Source organism: Ranitomeya variabilis, chromosome 4 (assembly GCF_051348905.1).
Source record: "Ranitomeya variabilis isolate aRanVar5 chromosome 4, aRanVar5.hap1, whole genome shotgun sequence".
Classification (NCBI taxonomy): Eukaryota; Metazoa; Chordata; class Amphibia; order Anura; family Dendrobatidae; genus Ranitomeya; species Ranitomeya variabilis.
Genome location: NC_135235.1, coordinates 37249257 through 37276456, shown reverse-complemented (window position 1 = coordinate 37276456; position 27200 = coordinate 37249257). Strand labels below are relative to the sequence as shown.

The following is a 27200-nucleotide window of genomic DNA, read 5'->3' as shown; positions in this document are numbered from 1 at the left end:
CTATATCAGCACAGCTTCTATGCTGTACTTATTTCCTCTTGATGTCCTTTCTCCTTATTTGCAGACTGTTTTCTCTGCCCTCCTTCAGACTGTAGATACTTTCTCAACTCTCCACACTTCTGTAATCTGTGCATAATTCCCGCTCTCCCTGCTGATACCTTTAAAACTGAGAGAAGGGAGCAAAGAGAACAATTAGAAGTTGGTAGTAACTTTGGCAAATTTGTAACATTTTTCCAAAGTACTGAGCTGGGATGAAGGCATTTTACAAGGATGCTGCAGCAGCAAGTTTATTTTTATTTTTCTTGTTTAGAAAGTTGCTTAACTTTTTATTTCGGAAGCAAATTCACAATTTAAAAAACTTTTGTGAACGTTTACATAAGTCTTTAAATTTTAGTTTTCCATGACTTCAATGTTTATGATATATTGTCAGGATAGCTGGGGGTCTCAATCTTGGCACCTCTACCAATCAGCTGATTTTAAAGGGAAACTATCAACAGAAAATTACCTGTTATTTTTGTGTTAAATGTATGCTTTTGAACTTTTTTTTGGCAATGTTTTATTTTTTTATACTACAATATGTATTAAAAATAAATGATGATTTTCACACCGTTAATTGGGGCTTTTTTTAGTCTCTCACTTCCTGTTGTTTCTGGAAATAACATACGGTATATATGTTAACCGCAATTAACAGACTTTCTTGTTCTGAAGCATCTAATGGAAGTGTGAAAAAGTAACTGTGAAAGGGAAGAGGAGGTGAGCTGTGACATCACCTATTGTGAATGATGGATCCTGTGTTATCTGCTGTATATAGAGGTGATATCAGTCATGGTACAGGAGGAGGAGGTGAGCTGTGACATCACCTATTGTGAATGGTGGATCCTGTGTTATCTACTGTATATAGAGATGTTATCAGTCATTGTACAGGAGGAGGTGAGCTGTGACATCATCTATTGTGAATGGTGGATCCTGTGTTTATCTACTGTATATAGAGATGTTATCAGTCATTGTACAGGAGGAGGAGGTGAGCTGTGACATCACTTATTGTGATTGTTGGATCTTGTGCTATTAGCTGTGTGCGTATAGAGGTGTTACCTGCCATTGTAATCCTGTCTGTGGTGATGAGGAGCCTGCTAAAAACTGTTCCTGAAATAACAGGTAGTAGTCTTTAAAAAAAAAAATAAAAAATCTTCTGTGACCAGTGTGAAAATCGCAAGAAAAAAAAGAAACCTGAAACACAAAAACCTTATGTAAACAATAGTTAATCTTCTGATGATGATTTCCCTTTAAGGGGTTGTCGCGCTCCAGAAGCTGCACATATTGTGTAGTGCCCGTGCATGGTACTGATATGGGAAAAACTTGTACAGTTCTTGACTACTACACAACATACAGAGATGTGCCCCTTCTGCGACACTGCAGCACCTTCAGCGGATCAGAAGGGCTGGATGAGATTGACACTGACAGAATCTGATATCTGATATGGAAAACCCATTTTAATAAAGAAAGGAACTTGGGAAAGAACAGTTTTTGCTCCTATTGACCTGGTCACACAATAACTCTAATATTTGCTAATTGATATTAAATTTGTGGAAGTTCTGACACCACCTTCGGGGGGGGGGGGGAAAGATGATTGCTAAGGGTTTTAGAAGCCAGATCTGCTATAAGAGGTTCTTAGGGACAACATAATTAAAGAAGCACTCCTCCTCCTCCTCCTCCTCCTCCTCCTCCTCCTCCTCCTCCTCCTCCTCCTCCTCCTCCTCCTCCTCCTCCTCCTTCATCTTATTAAAGTTTTTATCCTCTTAATATATTGCAGCCATCATATTCATATTATACAGCACTGTGTACTTACAATTGCTCATTTTGCCTTTCTACCCAGCTAATTCTTCTCTTTTCTTTGATCTTATGTAGAAACAGGAAGTCTCTTGTCCCTGCATTTAATATTCCCCTCTTCAACTCCTTACTCCCTCCTGCCAGGAACTTTTTGCTGTGATGACTTAAAAAAAATTGACCTCCTGTTTCTACGTAGATCTTAGTAGAATTCAGTTTGTCAGTTTTTAATCCCATTATGTCATAGACCTAATGGAGAAGAGAAGAATTAACTGGGTAGAAAGGCAAAATGAGCAATTGTAAGTGCACAGTGCTGTACAATATGACGACTATATTAAAAGTATATAATTTTGATGGGGGGAGGAGGAGGAGTGCTTCTTTAAGATTAAAGCAAAACTGTCCATTTTTTTCCACTGGAAGTCACGGCCAGCTATGGGTGTTCACTGTAGGGGGGGACGCGGTAAATTGCGCTGTTGCCAGATCGGAGGCTACATAGCGCCTCTCCGTTCTGTCTCTTAGAGGAGGGTCAGGAGTGGAGATCTCCTTCTTTGACATCCATATACCCTAACCGGCCATATGGATAAGGGGTTTCTTCATGAGACAACCCTTTGTTAAGGAGTAAGGAAATAAAAAAATTCAATACAAGTGCCTATAACAGGTGAGCATAATGGGAGGGCATAAAAAAATGGGCGACTTGGCCAACCTCAATAGGAAAGAGGGTCCTAAAGTTTTTGCTTGAGTGGGTTCAGAACTGAAGAAGTTCTGCTTGTTACAAAATCTAATCTCCTATCTATAAACAGAACCCCAGGTATCGGGAGGACAGATCTATAGTAGTGAAGTGCCATTTCCATCATTTCCTATTACCTGGACATGTGTCTGTCTTTAGCCTGTGTGTGTATTTTAGAATCCGACATCCAGTTTCGTGTTGTCAGACTGAGGACTTATCGCCTCTGACATTATCCCTCCGTGACCTGTAAATAATTGATTGCCGCACTTATCACCAACAATGAACCCTGGATCTGTGCCAGGTTTCGGCTTCCAGCGCGATGCTATGTGTTATGTGTTCACATTTACTGTAAATATCTTGTCCCGTGTGTGAACTCGCAGCACATGTTCTATTATAGAAGAATTCAGAATGGCACCATGTGGCGGCACGCGCAGTACCTATGGGTCTGCAGTATAATCCAGTGGGGAGTCTATGTGCCGCCATACAGGGTCCGAGCGTGCGGCATCACCATAATGGCATGAATTTCTGTCTTCTTTATTTTCTAGGACATTTTTTTACAAGGTGCTCATGATATTTGTTATGGCTCACCTGATGGGGTGGATTTGCCGTGATTCAGGTTGTGCAGCATTGATGGAAGCAGTGATGCAGCAGAGTTTGTTAACCGGTCAGCACAAGGATCAGAAGAGCTTGATATGCTGAACGCACATTGTATTGATTATAGGAGAGTCAAGTGGACAGGAACCTTGGTATAGCAGAACCGAGTGTGCGGACAGCACCTTGGTATAGCAGAACCGAGTGTGCGGACAGCACCTTGGTATAGCAGAACCGAGTGTGCGGACAGCACCTTGGTATAGCAGAACCGAGTGTGCGGACAGCACCTTGGGATAGCAGAACCGAGTGTGCGGACAGCACCTTGGGATAGCAGAACCGAGTGTGCGGACAGCACCTTGGGATAGCAGAACCGAGTGTGCGGACAGCACCTTGGGATAGCAGAACCGAGTGTGCGGACAGCACCTTGGGATAGCAGAACCGAGTGTGCGGACAGCACCTTGGGATAGCAGAACCGAGTGTGCGGACAGCACCTTGGGATAGCAGAACCGAGTGTGCGGACAGCACCTTGGGATAGCAGAACCGAGTGTGCGGACAGCACCTTGGGATAGCAGAACCGAGTGTGCGGACAGCACCTTGGGATAGCAGAACCGAGTGTGCGGACAGCACCTTGGGATAGCAGAACCGAGTGTGCGGACAGCACCTTGGGATAGCAGAACCGAGTGTGCGGACAGCACCTTGGGATAGCAGAACCGAGTGTGCGGACAGCACCTTGGGATAGCAGAACCGAGTGTGCGGACAGCACCTTGGGATAGCAGAACCGAGTGTGCGGACAGCACCTTGGGATAGCAGAACCGAGTGTGCGGACAGCACCTTGGGATAGCAGAACCGAGTGTGCGGACAGCACCTTGGGATAGCAGAACCGAGTGTGCGGACAGCACTTTGGAACAGCAGACCTGTGTTAACAGATTTGGCCGAGCCTAGTGATGGCTACATCAGAGATGGGCTGCGCACTGCATGACAACCGGACAGACATGAGAACAGACAGGAAAAGAAGATGAGCTGGAACCGGGATAGGTGCAGCATAATATTCTCCCAACGTGGCAGTATAGCAAGGTGCGTCTTTCTATGTAATCTGTCTAAAAAAAACAAAACAAAAAAAACCCAGTAACTTCTTCTCTTGCAGCTGTGATATGGACACTAAAATGCAGCAGTATTACAGTCGAATGCATGCTACCTGACATTAAAATACCGGTGTTACGGTAGAAGTTGTGTGCGCTGTTGTGCGGTTTTTCTCCCTGGAATGTGCTTGTGGCCTGCGGTCAGATGGATGAGATTCTTCGATGAGACCTGACTTGCATTGTGCCTTGGAATGTGTTTAATTGGGTATGATGAGTCTGGTGCTGTGTGTGTCGCCCGGGACTTTACTATATTCACAGCGTATAGAGGTTTCCTTGTGTGGAGTTAATCTGTATACTGGACTATCGGAATTGTATTTCAGTGAGTACACGCATATTTCATGGTCAGTAGTTGGGGTCTGGCACCTCCTAATAGTAAAAAACAGATAATATCATGATGTATGCAGACCCCCACACTTGAAGAGGTATTCCTATCAGTGATGAATGGACATGTCAATATCAATTGGAAGACCCCCGACAATCACTTAAAGGGGCATACAAATGAATGAGGTTGTGTTGCATTGAGTTAAATGCATAGGTGGGGTAACTAGTTAAGGGATCTGTCACCAGATTTTACAATGAAAACTGTATACATTGCTGAAATAATCTTTAAGGCCTAATGGTGCTGGTGTACTTGCTGATAAAATCAATTACATAATGGCTGTATAATCCTGATGTTAAAATGTAGCATTTTCTGAGTTTACATGTACATGAACTGTATATAGTCCCTTTTTGGGTCTGTGACAGGACCTGTTTGACGCCTTCAAAATGTGTTGCTGGAGAAGGATGTCCTCAATACCATCGATGGCAAGAAGAACAAACAAATCAATTTTGGAGCAAACCAAGCTGGACATGTCACTCAAAGCAAGGATCACCAAGCTACGTCTTGTCTACTGTGGACACATCTTCCAAAAAGAGCAATCAAGGGAGAAGGACATCATGGTCGGAAGAGTAGAAGAAACAAGGCGAAGAGGAAGACCGGCAACCCGATGGTTTGATACTATCCAGATAACTGAGGAGAAGACCCTGGTGGACCTATCTAGGCTTGCACAACATCAATGGTCCTTCAGAGCGTTCATCCATGAGATCACCATGGGTCGAGATTGAGACGAAGACCATCAAAAATTACAGAAGCCTAATTGGAAACTTCTGGGCTACAGTGCCCAATCTCTACCAGGCCCCCCTCCCCCGACACCATTTATAATACCATATGTGGAGGAAACCTTGGGCCCTTCAGACTTCAGGACCCAAATGCTATCACTACCTCTCATTTATAGAGGTGAACGTCAGGTTTGGTAAAACACATGTTCAGCTCACCACCTTGTGTATGAGCTCGGCTGTCTGTCCTCCATATGTTTTTAATTTAGCGTCAGTCATCGACTTATACATTGTCATCCAGCAGACTGTACCCCCCGAGACGAGCTCATTACATCCATATGATGGTTAATAATTGTGCTCTTCACCCCGCGCTGTCCCTATTCTTCTGAATACATGTGTTCCTAATTGTATCACCCTTGAAGATAGTTTCTTGCAGTCCTCCAGCTTCATTTAGGGGAGTCCATAAAGCAATGAGGGTGAACACGGGGCTCAGTCTATCACAAGCCCCCGATTTCCGGGACAACTGGGTGCAGCGCCCATTCGCTCCCGTCCCTTGAGACAAGGGGTCATCAGTCCGATCTGGTCACGATGTCGGGGAGTTTAGTGAAGTCTTTCCAATGTGTATTGTGCAAACTTGCAGGAAATAGAGTTTTTTTTTTTGGAAGGTTCTGTGTTTGTAAACGTCTACTGTAAGTTGAGTCCAGACGGCCTTCACATGCCGCTGCTCATCTGGTGTTTCCCATTCTTGTGTTACTTATCTGCGATGTGTAAATATTTCATACAGAGCAGATGGAGGCTCCATTTTCTGAACTTTTAATCATACAAATGGAAACTTGATATGATGATTGATTTAGTTATGAAGCCTGGCTGGATATGGAGAACTTCAGGGACATTTTTGTTTTTCATTAAAAATGTTATTTATTCAATTCAGTTTTGTAAAAAAAGAAAAAAAAAAGAAAAAAGTTCACTTTGCTTCACTGTCTATTGCTGGCTACAGAATGAGTTAGCAAGTAACAATCATTTTATTTATTTTCATAAATGAATGGTACATGTGAAAATAATTTTGAAATTGGAAATGACAGTTGCCGCTCGTAAATCTATGGAGGAAGGAGCTGGAGACACAAACATTCTGCACATTCTCCTAAAACGGCTACATTTTCACTATCCTGTATGTTCCCCCAGCACCTCCTGCGATGTACATATGCCCCCTGCGTCTCCTGTGATATACATATGCACTAGCTCATGCTACACTGTGTGTATATACAGCAGTCCTGTGTCTCCTATGTGATGTATATAGAGCAGTCTCGTGTCTCCTATGTGATGTATATAGAGCAGTCTTGTGTCTCCTATGTGATGTATATAGAGCAGTCTCGTGTCTCCTATGTGATGTATATAGAGCATTCCTGTCTCCTATGTGATGTATATAGAGCAGTCTCGTGTCTCCTATGTGATGTATATAGATTAGTCTCGTGTCTCCTATATGATGTATATAGAGCAGTCTCCTATGTGATGTATATAGAGCAGTCTCCTATGTGATGTATATAGAGCAGTCTTGTGTCTCCTATGTGATGTATATAGAGCAGTCTCATGTCTCCTATATGATGTATATAGAGCAGTCTTGTGTCTCCTATGTGATGTATATAGAGCAGTCTTGTGTCTCCTATGTGATGTATATAGAGCAGTCTCGTGTCTCCTATATGATGTATTTAGATCAGTCTCGTGTCTTTTAAGCGATGTATATACACTCACTGGCCACTTTATTAGGTACACCTGTCCAACTTCTTGTTAACACTTAATTTCTAATCAGCCAATCACATGGCGGCAACTCAGTGCATTTAGGCATGTAGACATGGTCAAGACAATCTCCTGCAGTTCAAACCGAGCATCAGTATGGGGAAGAAAGGTGATTTGAGTGCCTTTGAACGTGGCATGGTTGTTGGTGCCAGAAGGGCTGGTCTGAGTATTTCAGAAACTGCTGATCTACTGGGATTTTCACGCACAACCATCTCTAGGGTTTACAGAGAATGGTCCGAAAAAGAAAAAAAATCCAGTGAGCGGCAGTTCTGTGGGCGGAAATGCCTTGTTGATGCCAGAGGTCAGAGGAGAATGGGCAGACTGGTTCGAGCTGATAGAAAGGCAACAGTGACTCAAATCGCCACCCGTTACAACCAAGGTAGGCCTAAGAGCATCTCTGAACGCACAGTGCGTCGAACTTTGAGGCAGATGGGCTACAGCAGCAGAAGACCACACCGGGTACCACTCCTTTCAGCTAAGAACAGGAAACTGAGGCTACAATTTGTACAAGCTCATCGAAATTGGACAGTAGAAGATTGGAAAAACGTTGCTTGGTCTGATGAGTCTCGATTTCTGCTGCGACATTCGGATGGTAGGGTCAGAATTTGGCGTAAACAACATGAAAGCATGGATCCATCCTGCCTTGTATGGAGCATCTTTGGGATGTGCAGCCGACAAATCTGCGGCAACTGTGTGATGCCATCATGTCAATATGGACCAAAATCTCTGAGGAATGCTTCCAGCACCTTGTTGAATCTATGCCACGAAGAATTGAGGCAGTTCTGAAGGCAAAAGGGGGTCCAACCCGTTACTAGCATGGTGTACCTAATAAAGTGGCCGGTGAGTGTAGATCAGTCTCGTGTCTCCTATGTGATATATATATATATATCTATAGCAGTCTCGTGTCTGTGATGTATATAGATTAGTCTTAGTTCTATTATGTGATGTATATAGAGCAGTCTCGTGTCTCCTATGTGATGTATATAGAGCAGTCTTGTGTCTCCTATGTGATGTATATAGATTAGTCTCGTGTCTCCTATATGATGTATATAGAGCAGTCTCCTATGTGATGTATATAGAGCAGTCTCGTGTCTCCTATGTGATGTATATAGATTAGTCTCGTGTCTCCTATATGATGTATATAGAGCAGTCTCCTATGTGATGTATATAGAGCAGTCTCCTATGTGATGTATATAGAGCAGTCTTGTGTCTCCTATGTGATGTATATAGAGCAGTCTCATGTCTCCTATATGATGTATATAGAGCAGTCTTGTGTCTCCTATATGATGTATATAGAGCAGTCTTGTGTCTCCTATGTGATGTATATAGAGCAGTCTCGTGTCTCCTATATGATGTATATAGAGCAGTCTTGTGTCTCCTATGTGATGTATATACTGCAGACCTCCCACTGCTTGAATATAAATGTAATGTGAGCAGTGATTTCCTGCTGTGAGGAGCCTGCAGTGTAATATACATCTGTGCTCAGGACTTAACTGCTGTGAGTTCTTTTCAAAACTCATTGTGAAGTCCTGTGCTCCAGACCTATGCAAATATGGAAAAGCAGTTGCGAGTAGCAACATCAACCATGCCACCTAAGTTTGTCTCGCCAAAGAGAAGTAGCTCCACCATCGTATTTGGGGGAGTTAATTAAATGTTTGACCAAATATAGCAGGATGCATTTCAAGTTGATGATTTTGTACGACCCCCGAGTGATGGGGAAAAAGGGGGATGTCAGCTCATCATGTGTAGAGGCACCTTGTCTGGCATTGGATCCTCGCACGGAGCCGCTCTGGTCCGGGGCGTGGGTCCCAAATAGAAAAAGGAAGTTTTCACCAGCGATGGACTTTATAAATAAAGCTTAATGTTTATTGTTTTATAATAGCAAGGACAATGGCATACCATGGATACCCTGGAGGCAAAACCGACGCGTTTCGACAGCTAGAATATATAACTGATAATAGAAAGAAATCTCCGCTCATGTGGAGCTTTCTGTAGATATGTTGCCAGCTTGTAGAGTCATTTTTCAGTGCTCAGTATGTGCTAGAAGTAACTGTGGAAAATGATGATGAGTCCGGGAAATAAAAACCCAAAACTCGTCACATTGTAGTAATTCACTGTGAGAATGAGCAGGATTGGGCCACTGTGTAACATCTGCTGCAGGAGATAAGGGGATTTCCTCTTCTGTGTTGGCTAAGGTGCTATTAGAAGAAATTGTAAAATCCATGTGAATTGAGGATCATTCTTACATTGTTGATGCGGTTCTTATGGACAGTCCACAAAGAATAGAACAGATCTGCTATGGCTTTATCAGAAATCTGCAATCCCGCGACAAGGTAATTGTTTCCCCAACTTGCATGGATCAGAAACTGGACCCACAAGGATCAACTGATCACCAGGGAACTTTGTTTTGATGAGTACAAGAGTCCTTGGAATTTTAGCTTTTTGTTTGTTTATGCCACTTCCCCAGTTTCCAGTCCTATTAACTGCTGAGTGTTTAGGTTGGAGCCCCGATTTCTTCCATAGTTTCTGCCTCTGATCCTTCTCCAGGGGTCCGCACCTCCCAGCTGTGATACTGTTATGATGACCCGTCCTCTCCCCACATCTGGGTCATTTCTAAACACACAGCTCAGTGCAATGCCTGCCACATGTGGTGGATCAGGCGGGCTGGCAGGAAAACGCGTTGGGTTGTCGGCTCAGTTCTTTGGCAGAAGGTTCAGGTCGAGGATGTTTCCAAGATATTGTGTGTAAAAAAAAAAAAAAAAAAAAAAAAAAAAAAAAAAAAAAAAAAAAAAAATCAATTTATCAGATGAGTCATTAATTTTACAGCAAAATTTCAATGTAATGTTCCTAATGGGAATGATACAATGTCTAATATGTCGGAGATCTGTTTGCTATTATATGGATTTTAATTACAAACATCGATTTTAATTGTAGGCAGTTATAATAGGACGGAGGCATGAAATTCCTTGTTCCTTTACCAGCTGGAGAAAGGCTGAGTATAATGTGGCACAATGACATTATATTTGCATACCTTTTATTCCCAGGGGTCACTATCCTCAAGGCAAAAGAGTACTCCCCCCACCCCAACCCCCATAGACCTCCATCAGAGGTACCGTTAGTCACCTTCCTCTGCATGTTGCTCTTCTCCTGATGTTCTAAGGGGTAACGTTTTTCATTGTGGAAAGTGACATGCTTGACGTGCCAATATAAGGAGACCTAAAGGCCATGCAATGCTTCTTTGGGAAATTGAATGTGCAAATTGCCTCTTCAGAGAGGAAGAGGGCTTGAACGCTAGTGTTGACTATTGGAAGTAGCAATGCTAAAAGTCAATATTGACCCTTTAACGAGCCTCAGGACAAAAGCTAAACCAGAATCTCATTTTTCAAACACATGTTTCAGGGTGTTGCCCCTCCTCAGTGCAAAGCAAGAGATCTGATTTGTCTGTATGAAAGGCCTCTGACTGGGGTCTAGTGAGTAAGTCCTTTGACAAAACTCTCTAAAGGGTCAAACATTGACTTCTAGGCTTGTTGCCACCAATGTTCACCTTTTTACATCATGATCATCACATTTATAAGCAGGAACAATCTGGTAATGGCTGCAGAGCTTCGGGAATCTTATTGCAGTGCTGACACAGAAAAGTTACCTGAAGTTATCCAAAGGTGGAGAGTCCACTTCTTAATTACTCATTAATTCAGAAAAATGCGAATCTGCTCCTTACAGCTTCTAAATCTGCATTGTCTCCAAAGAGATTCCATGAAGTTTCTTGTGACTAGTAAGGAAGGAGTTAACAGCCAAACTCTGATGTGAGGATTTCATTGGTTCAGGGTCCAGATTCTAAGATCCCCGTTCACCCAATGGAGCTGCTACAATGCACATTGACCATGGGTCTAGCTGTAGCTGTAGCTGCCAATGTCAGGGTCCTGGTGGATGGAGGGTCCGTGGGCGTGCATGTCATAGAAGCAGCTCATGGGGTCCATAAAGAGAGATGGGTCCCAGAATTTTATGGCTGAAATGTTCTACCCATTGTCTCCTTTTATTTAACCCTGCCATGTACTGTCAATGCTTGAAAAATGCATCCTGAGCGCCCCCCGCTTATTTCCTTCCTGAAACTCAGCTGATCTCCCCCGCTGTGACTTACTGCATGTGATTTATTCCCACCTGCTGCTGTGTATAAGAATAGCATTCTGTATATACAGACGTATCTATGTAGGGTGGGATATAATCTCCTGCCGCTTTATATATAAGCCTGACCCTGGACCATAATCCTGCAGTTGTCGTCTGCTGTGGGCCCCCTTACGTTGCCACCATTGGATGCCCTTGCCAGCTCCTACATTAGTTGTAGCTGGACTTATATTCACCCGGAGCAGCTCAATGGATGTATTGTCTTTTAATGAAGACATCAAAGTATTTACAGGCAATGCTTCATGGGAAAAATGTATGCAGATTTGCCGCCTTCCTTCTGGAGAATTTATCTGACATCAATCAAAGCAAAAGAGAGATGCGGCTTGTTTCAGACTTCTTGCCTCTCATCAGTACAGAAAAGTGTGCTGAGCCCTGATGGATCTCTGTAGAGATGGGGATTCTCTTCACTTTGTAGGAGTCTCTGGTTTGGTCGATATTAGTCTTTTCTTCTTTCTGGCAGAGAACTAATTTGCATAGGGGTTAAAGTGATTGTGTCAAGTTGGTCTTCCAGGAGCGCTCCACTCCTCTGCTTTCCTGGTTGACTGTTCAGGCCAGCGTCGTTTTTGCGGTGCTGGCGCGAACTGTGCGGTCTTCAGTGCTGCAAGCAGAGGAAGCATTTGCATCTGCAGAATGAGAGCAGAACAGGGGCACTAAAGAAAGCTAGTCACCCCGATTCAGCCAGGTTCAGAGCAGCGCTTACAAGCTCTATTGTAAAGACCTTCTAAACGCTGCGCTCTTTGCTTAACAGACTGGCCACTGCTGACAAAACTGCAGAGGTGGGTGATAACCATGGCAATGCGCAGTACACAGATAACAACAAATCCCTCCAGCAGAGCGGATCTATATATATAATTGTCTAAGGGGTACTTCTGTCTTTCTGTCCTCAACTTCCGTCACGGAAATCCCGCGTCGATGATTGGTCTCGGCAGCTGCCTGCGTTAGAATCGGGCCACCATCTAGTGTTTTAATAAGAGCTTAATTGGAAAATTGCTCTTTTTTTTACAAGAGCTTTGAAAATTTTACCCATTTAAGAACTTGAGAATAACCCTTTAAACAGGTATTAAAATGAGTTTTTGTTTCCAGAGGCAGGAATGTATCCCACAAGTAACATTTCCATCTCGCACATAGGAGTCGCATGTATGATCAGTTCCATCGACAAGTCTGTGCCTCTCTGGCTGGAACACTGCATTGTAAATCCAGCTGCTCCCATCATTACTAATAGCTGGAATACGGCCCGATGCTGCACTTGGCGGCGATGCTCAGTCATATATTGTCTATGATGAGGCCATCACTTTCATTCCTAGAAAACTTTATGAACTATGTACCATTGTAAGACATTTATCGTTATTTGTTCTGTACTGGTTTTCACTATGCGTGCCAATCACTGACAGCTTGCTGATATAATCTGTATAGATCACTTCTGTTCCGTCATTTCATTACCAGTTGATGGGAGAATTGGAGTAGTAGTCTGTGCTGCTGTGCGTGGTCACCGCTCAGATTCTCCCCATGTCAGGCCGCCTTGCTGAGTTTGCCTTTTGCGGCACTCCTGAAAAAGGTAAACTCAGCAAGAAGGTCTGACACTAGGAGAAACTGCGCGGTGACCACACACAACCGTGCAGACTACTATTCCTTTTCTCTCACGAATTGTCCTATGTGGTGGGATCTCGTGATCTGAGGGTACTGCAGCAGCTGTCATACCTTGATTCCTCAATTGTGGGTCAAACAACCTTTAAAAGGTGAGCAATTCCTATACCTCTCACCTAGACCTATTTCTCTACTGGATAAGACGCTATTTCGCTTAGTGTCTCCCCCTCTTTCTGGTTATATCATTATCATCACCGGTAGGTTTTTACCTTACTATTTTATGAAGCTTGGAGGCAGTTCATACAGGGTCTGTCATCAACTCATCTTGGGGGAAGGGACCCGGACCTCCGATTTCAGTGCTGGGTCATTAATGGGGTTCTTGATTTGATAAAACTTTGTTGATCTGCTGCAGCTCTGCTACTATTCACATTGATGAGGTCTGTCTAATATTACCCACCCACCAGCTGTCAGTCAGTGCTATACACAGAGCGGTGACTGGAAACCGTGCTGGCACCACCCCTAACCAAATGCTACCGGGAGGAATAAAGTTAATTTCCTCCTGACAGCGGGGTTCTCAGTGCGGCGGCCGCTTGGTGTCAAAACGCTATTTACCTGCAGATTATCCGCATTTTTTAACATGACACGTTTGGTGTCTTTGCGTCCTTAAAAAGTACAAACTATAAAATTACTTTATAAATTATCCACAGGATCGGTCATAACTTCTAGATTAGTAGGGATCTGACCATTGGGACTCCCACCGATTACCTCAATGGGGCACTTTTATCCCCCTTGGCGGTGGCAGTGCGCATCGTGCTCGATGTTCCATTCGCCCCCAAGTACAACGCTCTGCTTCTTCCAGTAGCCCCCCATAGAGAATGAATGGAGCAGTGGTCGAGTATGTGCACTGCCGCTCCATACTAATGGGGATAATAGAGCCCCCCACCTAGGTGGTAGTCCCAGTAGTTGGCACCCACCAATCTAGAAGTTATCGCCTATCTCGCAGATAGATTATAACTTATTTTCATTAGACAACCCCTTTAAGTGTGTTACAGGCAGATTTTGATTTATTTTTTTTTAAATCGGACCACTAGCGATTGTATTTTCATTGCATTGTGTTACTCGCACCCTCTACTGTACCCAGTGATTCCATGTCACGTATGATTGATTGATTGATCATTATTTTCCCTGCAGGGATGGAGGTCGGTTCCATGGTACGTGCAATGTTTGATTTTTGCCCCAGTGTCTCGGAGGAGCTGACGCTTTTTGCTGGAGATGTCATTGAAATTCTCAATGTAATAGATGAATTTTGGTTACTGGGGAATAAAGAAGGAATCACAGGTACATATATTATTTATTTTTATTATTTTTATTATGTTTATTATTTATTTATTTCCCCTTAATGTGTCATTTATTTGTATTTTTGGACTAACGCCACAGGGTTTCACTCTTCCACTATAGTTGCAGTTTATTTGATAATTAAATTATGTTTGGTTATTTTTTGCTTGTTTCATTATAGGTCTTGTCTCAAGACTGTAAGTTATCCCCTAACCCCTAGGCTCAATTTAGCCATTGTAGAGCCTTGATTCTTTGGATCGGTGGGGGTCCCAGCAGTTAGACCCATTGTAATAAGTTACTTATACTCTATTATGGATACGGGATAACTTACATTCTTGTTACAATCACTGTAAAGAACATAAAATTAAATTTTCCAAATTTCGCGCCGAACGAAGAGGGAAAAGTATCCGTGCAGTACCAATGTAGACCACCAGGTGCTGCTCTGAGACTTATTATTCTCTTTTCCTCCTAGCTTGTTTCTTAGAATTTCTTACCTTTTCAACATCTGTTTGCTTTCAGTAAAGAGCAATACTCCTGTATATATGCTGAAGAAATAAATAAATATATATATATATATATTATTAAATACTCACAGCAGAGTGTTCGCTGTGTTTGGATCCTTTCTCTGCAATCCTCTGTGTACTGACTCCTGGCTGATACATTTTACCTGAGCTGACACAGTGTAACAAACTATCAGCACATGAAATTCTTTATCTCAATGAGAATTATTTAGACTGGATATAATTGTATCACTCTCATCCGTGAGCAGGATTAGAGGTGTGTTTGGATTTTCAGATTCTATATGATACGATGTATAATAGAAAGTTGCACAACCTTTCAGGGTAGTATGATTAGGCTTTTATTTATATAAAACTGGCTGTACGGTGAGTGATGCCCTGATATGGTAGTACACCCCCCCCCCCCTCCCAGGTAATGCTACCATATAGCTGTCCAAATAACGCTACCATATAGCTGTCAAAATATAACGCTACCATATAGCTGTCCAAATATAACGCTACCATATAGCTGTCCAAATATAACACTACCATATAGCTGTCCAAATATAACGCTACCATATAGCTGTCCAAATATAACGCTACCATATAGCTGTCCAGATATAACGCTACCATATAGCTGTCCAGATATAACGCTACCATATAGCTGTCCAGATATAACGCTACCATATAGCTGTCCAGATATAACGCTACCAAATAGTTGTCCATATATAACGCTACCATATAGTTGTCCAAATATAACACTACCATATAGTTGTCCAAATAACGCTGCCATAAGGCTGTCAAAATAACGCTGCCGTGTAGCTGTCGGAATAACGCTGCCGTAAGGCTGACGAAACAACTCTGCCGTAAGGCTGTTGAAATAACGCTACAATGTAGGTGCCTACAAAACGACATATACATCATCCCATATACTGCAAAAACAACTCCATAGTGCATAAATAATACCTAGATTCCAAAAATACAGTGCTCACATAATGGCACCATATAGTCACTAAATACACCACCGTACATAAAATAACTATTAGCAGAGCTCTACGTTTCTTGTGGCAGGCCCAGGCCTTTGATGCCAGGTGTTCCCTTTAGCATGGAAAGCTGTGTGACCCCTCACAGGTTGCTCCCTTTAACGCCAGATATGATTAATGTAATTTTCTGAATGTGTAACTTCCATGTTCATAGGACAATTTCCTGTAAGTTTTGTGGAAGTGCTGACCATCCCGACCACGAAACATGGAGAGAAGATGTACGTCAGTATTAGCGACTTTACCTCCCATGAGCCCGGAGCGCTCTGCCTCCAAAGAGGTAATGACTATTTTTTTTTGTTCAATATGTTTACATTGTAACCAGTTACTTTGTGACAATTGTCTTGCTATATTTTATCAGTTTAACTTTTTTTTCTTAATTTTATTATCGGAGTTCCAACAGTGAGTAGATGCTACGGCATCCAATCTAGTTGCATGTATATGTCCAGCGGTGGCCGCAAACGCCATGTACACTTAGCAACCCACCGGCACTAGATCACGTCTTTAGATGGTGGACTAAGGACATGCATGCATTAAATTGTCCAACAGAGGGTGCTCTTATATTTCAGCCCATCAATATATTCACCTTGGAGGTTGGAAATAACTTATAACCAAATATTATCAGTGATTCATATAATACATTTTCCGTTTTATGCTAATGTCTTTTTCTTTATTTTTATTTTTCTAGGGGATCTGGTGGTGTTGGAGGGATCCTTGGCTTCTAGTTGGCTGCAAGGTAGAAACTGTTGGGGTGCAAGAGGGTTTTTTCCCCTATCATGTGTCCAAGAGTTCACCCTATCGTCTAGGAGCCGTCAGCTTTGCCAAAATGTGACTCTAGAACTCCCCAGTTATGCCATCGGCCAAGCGCAGGCAATATTGGGTCTTTCCGCACAACTTGAAGAAGAGTTAGATTTCCGGGAAGGAGACATCATCATAATAACTGGGATTCCAGAACCTGGTTGGTTTGAGGGAGAACTTAATGGAAGGAGGGGGATTTTCCCTGAAGGGTTTGTGGAGTTGATGAATCCTTTAAGAGTTCCTGATATTGGAGTTCCTTCAGATGAAGAGAGAGAAGAGTTTGTTCGCGATAGGTCACCCGAAATAATCCATGAGAGGGACATGGATAAAATTATAGAAGAAGAGGAACAAGAGGGGATGTTTGCTGTGGCCCTATATAGATTCCAAGCTATGGAGCAGAGAGAACTGGACTTTAATGTTGGAGACCGAATACGAATAATCGGGACGTTGGAGGATGGGTGGCTGGAGGGCGAGTTGTATGGGAATCGGGGAATTTTTCCTTATAGGTTTGTAAAAATGGAGACTAAAGAAAAAAATTCTCACGAGGAGCAACCAGTAGATACAGAAACTTCTATATCAGATCCTCCTGTGAACTATCTTGACATGTCCTCTACCCATGAACCGGGAAGCGGGACAGATCCACATTATTGGGATGTCCATGTTGACAATCCACCGCCATCTCCCTCAAGTCAAGTAACTCAAGACACAATGCAAAGTCCAGAAACTTGCTTTAGTAATCACAAAGAAACGAGGGAAAGCAACTGTGAAACAATCAACAGCTCTTCTGCAAAACCTCAACTACCTCCTCGGCCGCAGAGTAAGATATGTAGTCCTCCGGCATCACAAAGCCAAAGGCCTAAGGAACATAATAAGTTTACAGCACAGGTCGAAGGCAGAAGAGGTAGAACCAGTTTACCTAATGGAGCTCAAGAAAAATGGTCTTCCAAGAAGTCATTGTCTTTAATGACGACTGATGACATTTATTCAGCTGAAGATCTTGTCAATGAAAGGTCAAAAAACAAAAACAACAGAAAACACAGCCTTCCGCCCCATGAAGTTGTTCATTGGGTGGAGGACCATAGAAGAAAACCTAAGGCTAACTCCAAGGAAAAATGTGACTCGAGTTTGTGGACATCTGGGCGAGAAAGCCCAGCAAATGACAATACTGGGCTCGATTTAATTGACTTGGACTCTAAACTTACTGAACAGCTTTCCGAGTTTGAAAAGAGTCTCCCCAACCCTCGAAAGAATGGTAGTAACAAAGTATCTCGCCATTTTTCAATATTGGATTACAACTCTGAAACGGACATTATCCGTGGATCACCAAACTTGTCTAAGCAACAGAAATCACCGGTAAAATTTAAAGTTTTAAGACCTCCACCACCACGTCCTAACCCTAGACCTCACTCTTCTCGACATAATGTACCTAAATCCAGTTCCTCTTCTTATTTATCTCCAACTCAGAACCCACATAGAAATGAATATGTAGAAAGCACTCCTCCAACTCTTGCCCTTCGACCATCCAGACCTGCACCTCTGCCTCCAACCAATAGTCAGAGAAACACTCCATCTCCGAAACCACTTCCAAGGCAGGAGGCCACACCCAGTGACAACTTTTTGCTGTCAGACATCCCAGATACAATGGATGCCCCTGATGACTTAGAACAGGCAGAGCGTGTTTCCCCCTGTCCATTTTTACTCTTGAAGATAGAAGACGTGGAACGTGAACTTGAGGCCTACAGAAACACCCGTGAGGAGCTCTGTAAGATGCTCGAGGATGAAGACCAGGATGAGATGACGAGAGCCGAGACCATTGAGAATTTGGACTTTTGTGACTCCAACATTGAAAGCTTGAACTTGGAGCTACAGCAGCTGAAAGGTGAGATGTAACCACTATACATGCACCATAGATGGTGTTGGGTGATGATGCATTTTTGGTGATGACCTTATATCTCACTGATAATATTTCTTCATGAAATCTTTTAAACATGGATGTTTTCTGTTGTGACATTCACTCTTTCACCACCTTGGTCTTTTTCGAGTGGGCACACTGTACTCTAATTTCAAGGGGGTTGTTCATGGTTAGAAGAACATTTCTGCCTTCTTCCAAAAACAGTGTTTTGTTGTCCATAGTCTAAGGGTACGTTCACACAAACGTATTTCCAGTCCTTGTAGACACTTACGTACTAGTGCATATGCTGAAGAATAGTATGGCAGTATGGGTCTAGTGTCCCGATTTCAGACCGGACTAGCTTATGTAAGTCACCGCTTGTCTGCTATGTGGATGAGTGTACAGAACTGCACTGATTCGGAAAGTTCAGAGCTCTTCTGATCTTAGCTTAATATTGCACCATTAAAGGGATCTGAGCTGCAGTACCACAAACAACCTGTGCGCTGGTGTGGCGCTGTTTTATTTAGAAGAAGGCAGAGATGTTATTCTAACCCCCTTTATCTGCTATAGATAGAATTCCTGAATCCTCCCCATTAACCAATTTTACTACACCCTAGGAATATGTGGTCTGCATGACGTCTGATACCTGGCAAGGAGCTGATGTAGAAAGGAGATGCATGTACAGTACATTGTATGGTCAGTCGGTGACCACACGCACTGGGAGTGCTGGCATTCACCATGTTTTCAGTTACTTTATGGATTGTATTAGTGGTTTTAGCAATGATGTGATATCTGGCTATTAGCATTGTGGTTGTACTGCGTAATATCTTGCAATTGGTGGAGATATATGCTGGAGATTCATTGTGAAAAATCTGTTGCCGTAAATGCGAGCGAAATCAGTAAGTTTGGGAAACTTGTATGTGCTTCTATGTACATTAGTCACTTTTTTTTTTCTTTACCCAAAAATTGAATTTGCTTTTGCAGCTCCTGCTTGACATTGAGTACTGTCACCTAGTTTCACCTGCATTCAGGTCTTTGTTGATTTCCAGACTCTCCTGACCTGAACTCATATGAGGCTGTAGAGTTCACGTCAGGAGAGGTGCGGCCGGTCCGGACACGGACATGTACCAAAAGCCTTCTTCTCTGTTCTCGTCACGCTGACTACATTCTACAGTAGGAAAAGCTCCCGGTGAATAGGCCAAATATACAGCATTCATTGGGTGTGAGTGCTGTCTATGGGGGAGGATAGGAATAAGACGCTATCAGGATCATGTGACAGTCACCTAGGAATAAAGGATTGGGCATGCTGAAAACCAACATGCCCAATCCTTCTTTCTTCTGATTTGAATCTTGGAGAATTCAGGACACCTTCGTATTTCTACTAGATGGACAGCCGTCTCCACCTTAATTGGTGGGTTCATCGGATGCTCATATAATGTGTATATTGGGCATTCAGTTCCTTTCTATTGTTGTTGTATCTACAAAATTAATTGGGAAGAAGTGTTTAATGCGGCAGAACAGTGGTCCTCAAGAGCTGTGCTCCTCGTAGAGGCTGTGTGGCTAAGCCAAATTGTGTCCTCTAATGGGAGATATGGAAAGGCCCTTTAATATTGTGTGCGGCCACCTATATTTCTACATCCAAGTCGTGTAACAGCGGGTAATCCTGGAGCATGGCTCATACAGAGCTCAACCACGAGACGTTGGCCAGCAATTCTCTGTTTCTTGGCCAGATCTCGGTTTTCAGTACCCGGCCCACTTGTTGGCCTCCTTTTCTATACCGGTCACACCCTGCAGTGCTATTGTTGCTGTGCTTGGCTCTCTGCACAATGTGACCCGGGCTTCCCCTCCTTAGGACCTCGCCATCCCCGCAGCTGCGGAGAGATTATACAGTGTGAGCTGCAAACACAATGCTACCTGCAACGCCAGGGCCGCTGTCACTCAGCTTTTCTAAGCTCCTGAATGGCACACCTGTCCGGTCATACAGTGCTATGAAAGACAAAAATATGTGACTGTTCTACTCTAATTCTTAGAATGGCAGCGCATCGTCATTTAAATGAATATAAATGATGTGTAGTACCAGACACAGCCAGTGAGCACATGTGGCGCTGTCTAGAAGAATAAAAAGCAAATCTTATTCTTCTCATGCTGGAATACCCCTTTTAATTGAGTTTTCCAAAAATCTAAAGCTTCAATCAAAGTCTATGGGGTTGATGGAGATAAGTAAGTACAACAGTGGGAGGTCAGACGATTATGGATAGGCAAGAAGTGTTAATTTTGGGAAAATGAAAGTTGGTAATCAACGATCTTGGTGGTCGTATGTCCTCTAAAAGACCCCAACTATTATTCTTTCTTTTTCGTGCTATACAACCAAATATAAAAGAAGTCAGTAGCCATAGGAGACGGCTGGCTTAATTAATTTTTAGAGGAGCTGTGCAAAATTGGTCAAATCTGCATTGGTGCCTTATGCAATAAATACCGTATAGTGCGCAAGTAATGCAGTAACCAGATAACAATCCTAATCAATAAACCAGGCGACTTCTTAGAATTTTGGATGCAAGGTGATCATCCGATGCGTTGGTGACAGGTGATGCCACCAGGTCACATACCCTCTAACAGCCTCGGACTGGCCCACTGGAGAGCTGGAGAATCCTCCGGTGGACCCCGGCCCCTCATGTGTAACACCGAGACCCAAGATGGAGTTATGTCGCTGTGATGTAAGAGTTGTGTAAGTGTGCGGCGCTGCAGCCTGTGTGGCCGGTGTCCTGACGGGTGTCGCTCAGCCCGGCACTGTTCCAGCTGTGAGACACAGGTAAGTTATGTTCTTGGATGACTTCTCGGGCTGATGTTCCCGGGTCACGGAGCATGCTTCGTTCTCTGTCATCTTATTTGCAGGTTCTTGTTACACATGGGAACACAATGTCGGGTGCAGGGCGTCAGCGGCCGGACTCATGTTTATGGCATGTTTACATTGGTTTCTATCATGTGCACAACACGCATGTAGTCGGCGTGATGATGCCTGTACCCGCGCCATTAGATGATGCTGACACCTTCCGGGGCAACTTTTACTTTTCAATTGCAAAAAAAAAATAGCTCAAAATACCCACAATGTCCCCAAAGGTGTCTGTATCCTGGAACATCTTTTGGAGCGTAGATGTTGAGCTGTGGAGAGGAGCCAATGCTTATAGACCCGTGGTTGCAAAGCTAGCATACTTTAGGGGTCTTGTGCCACTGATGACTCCCCTAGCATACTTTAGGGGTCTTGTGCCACTGATGACTCCCCTAGCATACTTTAGGGGTCTTGTGCCACTGATGACTCCCCTAGCATACTTTAGGGGTCTTGTGCCACTGTTGACTCCATCCTAGCATATGCAATGTTCTTCCTTCTCGTTTGCATTGGAGTTGGGACTGCGCATACGATCCCTCTAGATAATGATTTATTGGTGCCTAATAGGTGATGTCATAGTATTATATGGTTATTGTGCCCATACAGATAAATGGGAGATCATGTAATACAGGGACAGCGGAGCTGAGAAAAAAAATGTGCAGGACCTTGGACAAGCAGGCACATCGGTAGTCCGTGGTCACCGCACCAGAGACAGATGAGCCTCCTCTGACCTGTTGGGAACCCAGGTGCTTCTTTAGATTCGTAGGCCTGGTGCGATGTCATACATGCGTCACTCCAACAATGATGTCGTGGCCGGTCTGCTAATCAATAGATACATAAGCTGTCCCAGACTACAAAACATGACCGCAGGATCGGCCAAGTCCACCAAAGCAAGAACTATTATTGTGAGCAACGGTCCGAACTTTGATTTTTCCCTGAGGCTATGTGCACACACATGGTGTAATTTAGACGCCTACGCAGCCGCCAAGTTTTCCCAGATGAGACCAGAAAACCATGGTTGTGCGGCGGCATCTCCAGCAGCTTTGCTGTGGTTCTTGCAGCAGCTTTTACTCTATACTGTAAAGTATGGCGAGAGAGTGGCTTCTGAGTACAAGCCGCTCACAGAATGAGTATGTCACTTCTTTACTGTATCGAACCTTGAAGCAACTAAACAACAAGACCGAAGACAGAACATGTGCACAGCAAAGTCATTTTGACCTTACTGTGCGTTAAGTTCATTTTACATGGTGCTTTTTCAGGTGGTTTCTGGACAGAATCCACCTGAAAAAGACATTGTGCACATTCCTGTAGACTGAGGATTTTTATTTTGTAACAAAATCTGAGCTGAAATGCTCTAAATCCTTCTCAAAAACTAACTTGGACTTTCCGCTCAGTTTTTGCTCCAAAACTCGGCAAAAAGCCTCAGTGTGCCTTAAAGCCTTAATGTCAGATGACAATATGAAAAGTGCTTTTCTTCAAGAGGACACGTCCATAACATTGATGGTACATTTATGCCCCGATCAGTTTGAAGGACGGTCAACTGATGAAAATGGCGCACTGTTTATAAGAAATGAAAATGGGCCGTGATGCTCCGCTGCGTGTAACCTCCTTGCTCCTGATCATGGATGAAGTTTTCAGCTGTTTGAGACCCAACGATTAGAAAGTGGACGGCGTATTTTAGCAGTAGGTCATAAGTGGCTCCATCAGTCATTAATTAGCGCTGCTTATATCAATATGTCTAGGAGGAAACTTAAAATAAGGAGGAACCCAAGTAAACACGAGAGGAATTTACAAACTCCGTACAGATGTTGCCTTTGGTCGAATTCCAACCCAGGGCTCAATTCTAACCACTGGGCCACCAGGCTGCCTACAAGAAAGGTCTTGCATCTAAGAAAACCTCTTTGTTGTCACAATGTATCAGACGTATGCAAAAAAATATATATAATATCTAGTGCCGACAAATCCATATATCCGTATAATCAATGGGCGCCAATATGGAGAATCTGAGCGTTTTCTATTTGTGTCTCTGTGCTCCGTCTTCTGCTCCTGGTCTTATGACATTCCACATGTGCCAAAGTATCAAACCTTATAAAAGAAAATATTTGTACACAGAAGCCTGCGCTCACCTGCAAATCTACAATGTAATCCAAAATATATATAATATATAGCAAATTTAATTAACAGAAAAATAAGACCCACAAACAAAACGAAACAAACAAATACGGATAAAGTGTCGTAAACCGATACTGCAAGAGGGTGAGGAAATACAGGGACAGAGACCCCACGTGCTACGCTGCTCGGTAAATTTTGGAGTAATTTTTCTGGATTGACTGGATAGAATAAATTCCCCTGTATCCAAGTATCTGTTTTTTGCTTTTTTAGATATGACCTGCCTATCCAGTAGGGATTTTATAAATGGAACCACACCTTTAAATGAATTTTCCGCTCGATACATTTTCGAGGCTTGGGCTGAGTTTTCACATCTCCTGGCTACATTTCGGTTCCATTTTCTTGGAGGTCGTCTCCTCTTCTACATGTCCTGGTCTTTCGTCCCTATTTGTATTTCTCCTTAGTCGTTTTTTCTGCCTTCTTTCTATATTTGTACATCGTTGCATCCAGACGCTCCTGGACTTATGCTGCTCCCTGCATTTCCTGTGTGTGGACTGTACGGGGCCGTATTCCAAGATCTGGAACCAACTTAGGTGCGTGTCTTCTTTTCTTTGTGTAACTACTATTGTGGGGGAGGTTAGAAAAGCATGGCGGCCTCGTTATAGAAGCAGCAACCCTCTGTGTGCAATATTCAGCTATATGGGGCTGAGCTGCAATACCAGGCACTGCCTATGAGCAAGTGTGGCGCTGTTCCTGATGGTAAGGATTCATGTTGTTTTCTAATCTCCCCTTTAAAACAAAGTTCCACCCTCAGGAGCACACTGTTCCCCCTGCCCTTTGGAGTTTCTTCTTACCAGGGGGTGTTGCTTTCCTGATGATTGGCAGTCTAGTCCGGCGGCATTGTTAAACCTCTTCTCCGATCTGTTCACTTTGTCTCTGCAGAACCTGAGGAGCACTGATGATAATGATTATGTCCGGGACCAGCAAGTGCTGCACTCCTTGCATAGGAAACCGGCCACTACTGGTAGAGTGCAGGTAGCCGGTAACCTAGGCAATGAACAGGAAACTGTGGAATTTAAAATGACAATTACCATGTTTGTAAACCCTAACAATGATGGTTGGTTTGATCAGTCTGATTTGTGCTAATCTGAATAATTATTGGTCGTATCTACTGATTTTTCTTTGTTATATGTCACTTTGCTGCCATTGCATGGAAACACTTTTAGGTGCAAGTGTTTGGTGCAGTAGGCAGCTGCCTACTACACCATTGTGAGGGGGCACAAATTATGGATTTCAAAAACCAAAAACTATACAAAGGTGATGTTGTGCCTGATCCAGCTGGATGTTGTGTGTGAGTGGATGATCATTATGTAGATGCCAGGGTATAAACAGTGATTCCCCTTAGGGTGAGGGAATGTAATTGAAAATGTCGTATATACAGTATGTATAGACCATTTGCCCTACTATGGGTGGGGGTGGAAGAAAATGAGGTGTATGTAAAATTATATATCCGAGTGTTAGGGATTTCTGTAAGGGGGTTATATAGAGTACTGTATACCATATATACTCGAGTATAAGCCGACCCGAGTATAAGCCGACCCCCCTAATTTTGCCACAAAAAACTGGGAAAACTTATTGACTCGAGTATAAGCCTAGGGGGGGGAAATGCAGCAGCTACCGGTAAATGTCAAAAGTAATAATAGATACCAATAAAAGTAAAATTAATTGAGACATCAGTAGGTTAAGTGTCTTTGAATATCCATATGAATCAGGAGCCCCATATAATGCTCCATACTGTTCATTATGGCCCCATAAGATGTTCCATATTAAAATATGCCCCATATTATCCTGCATAAAGGTTAATAAAGGCCCCATAAGATGCTCCATAGACACATTTGCCCAATATAATGCTGCACAAATGCTGATTATGGCCCCATAAGATGCTCTATAAAGATATTTGCCCCTTATAGTACTGCACAAACGTTATGGCCCTATAAGATGCTCCATACAGACACTTGCCCCATATGCCGTAGTGCCCTACAAACGTTAATTATGGCCCCATACAGACACTTGCCCCATATAGTGCTGCACAAACATTATGCCCCTATATAGTGCTGCAGAAACGTTATGGCCCCATGTAGTGCTGCAGAAACGTTATGGCCCCATATAGTGCTGCAGAAACGTTATGGCCCCATATAGTGCTGCAGGAATATTATGGCCCCATATAGTGCTGCAGGAACGTTATGGCCCCATATAGTGCTGCAGGAATATTATGGCCCCATATAGTGCTGCAGGAATGTTATGGCCCCATATAGTGCTGCAGGAATGTTATGGCCCCATATAGTGCTGCAGGAATGTTATGGCCCCATATAGTGCTGCAGGAATGTTATGGCCCCGTATAGTGCTGCAGGAATGTTATGGCCCCGTATGGTGCTGCAGGAATGTTATGGCCCCGTATAGTGCTGCAGGAATGTTATGGCCCCCATATAGTGCTGCAGGAACGTTATGGCCCCATATAGTGCTGCAGGAACGTTATGGCCCCATATAGTGCTGCAGGAATGTTATGGCCCCATATAGTGCTGCAGGAATGTTATGGCCCCATATAGTGCTGCAGGAACGTTATGGCCCCATATAGTGCTGCAGGAACGTTATGGCCCCATATAGTGCTGCAGAAACGTTATGGCCCCATATAGTGCAGCAGGAATGTTATGGCCCCATATAGTGCCGCAGGAATGTTATGGCCCCATATAGTGCTGCAGGAACGTTATGGCCCCATAGATGCTCCATACAGACACTTGCCCCATTTGCTGCGATAAAAAAAATAAATCACATACTCACCTCTCCGTCGCTCAGGCCCCCGGCACTTTCAATAGTCACCTGCTCCTCGTTCCGGCGCCGATCTGTCTCCAGCACTGACGTTCAGCAGAGGGCGCGCACTGACCACGTCACCGCGCCCTCTGACCTCAGCGTCACTGCTGGAGACAGATCGGCGCTGGGAATGAGGAGCAGGTGACTATCGCGCAGCGCTGCGCTCCCCTCCCCGTATACTCACCTGGTCCTGCCGCTGTGTAGATCCTGCTTCCCCGACGCCGCAGCGCTTCATCCTGTACTCAGCGGTCACATGGTCCCGCTGATTACAGTAATGAATATGCGGCTCCACCCCTATGGGAGGTGGAGCCGAATATTCATTTACTGTAATGAGCGGGACCATGTGACCGCTGAGTACAGGAAGAAGCTGAAGCTGCTGCTGCCGGTGCCGGGGAAGCAGGGACCGCGCCTGGACTAGGTGAGTATTTTTAAACAGCCCCCGCTCCCCCTCCCCTGACGACCCCCGGTATGACTCGAGTATAAGCCGAGAGGGGCAATTTCAGCCCAAAAAAGTGGGCTGAAAATCTCGGCTTATACTCGAGTATATACGGTAATCAAAAGTTGTTACTCTTCAGATTAAACTTTTTGAAAAGTTTTGATAGGTTGTAACCACTATTTGGTAGTTTTGATCAATGAGGGTCCGGGTTCAGAGACCCTGCCAATGAAAGGAAGGGGTGGAAACCCTAAATTTATCCTTAAGCGGACACAATGGAAAGTCTCAGCTCCATCTTACTGATTCGCTTGCACTTACTGATGAGCTGGGCGATTCTGCCGCGTCCTTGGAGGCTCTCAAGACCCAGACCCAGACTGATCAAAACTAGTAAACAGGGCTACAAAAGAGA

The 27200-nt window shown here is 43.7% G+C and overlaps 1 protein-coding gene across 1 annotated transcript in view; it reads left to right on the top strand.

The window, feature by feature from the left end:
• DNMBP (dynamin binding protein) overlaps window positions 1–27200 on the top strand; it is a 99848-nt gene that overhangs the window by 24267 nt on the left and 48381 nt on the right. Inside the window, exons 2-4 of the mRNA XM_077258351.1 lie at window positions 14128–14274; window positions 15966–16088; window positions 16497–18485. Coding sequence (XP_077114466.1) covers window positions 14130–14274; window positions 15966–16088; window positions 16497–18485 — 2257 coding nt within the window. The 5' untranslated portion in view covers window positions 14128–14129. The remainder of the gene's footprint in view (window positions 1–14127; window positions 14275–15965; window positions 16089–16496; window positions 18486–27200) is intronic.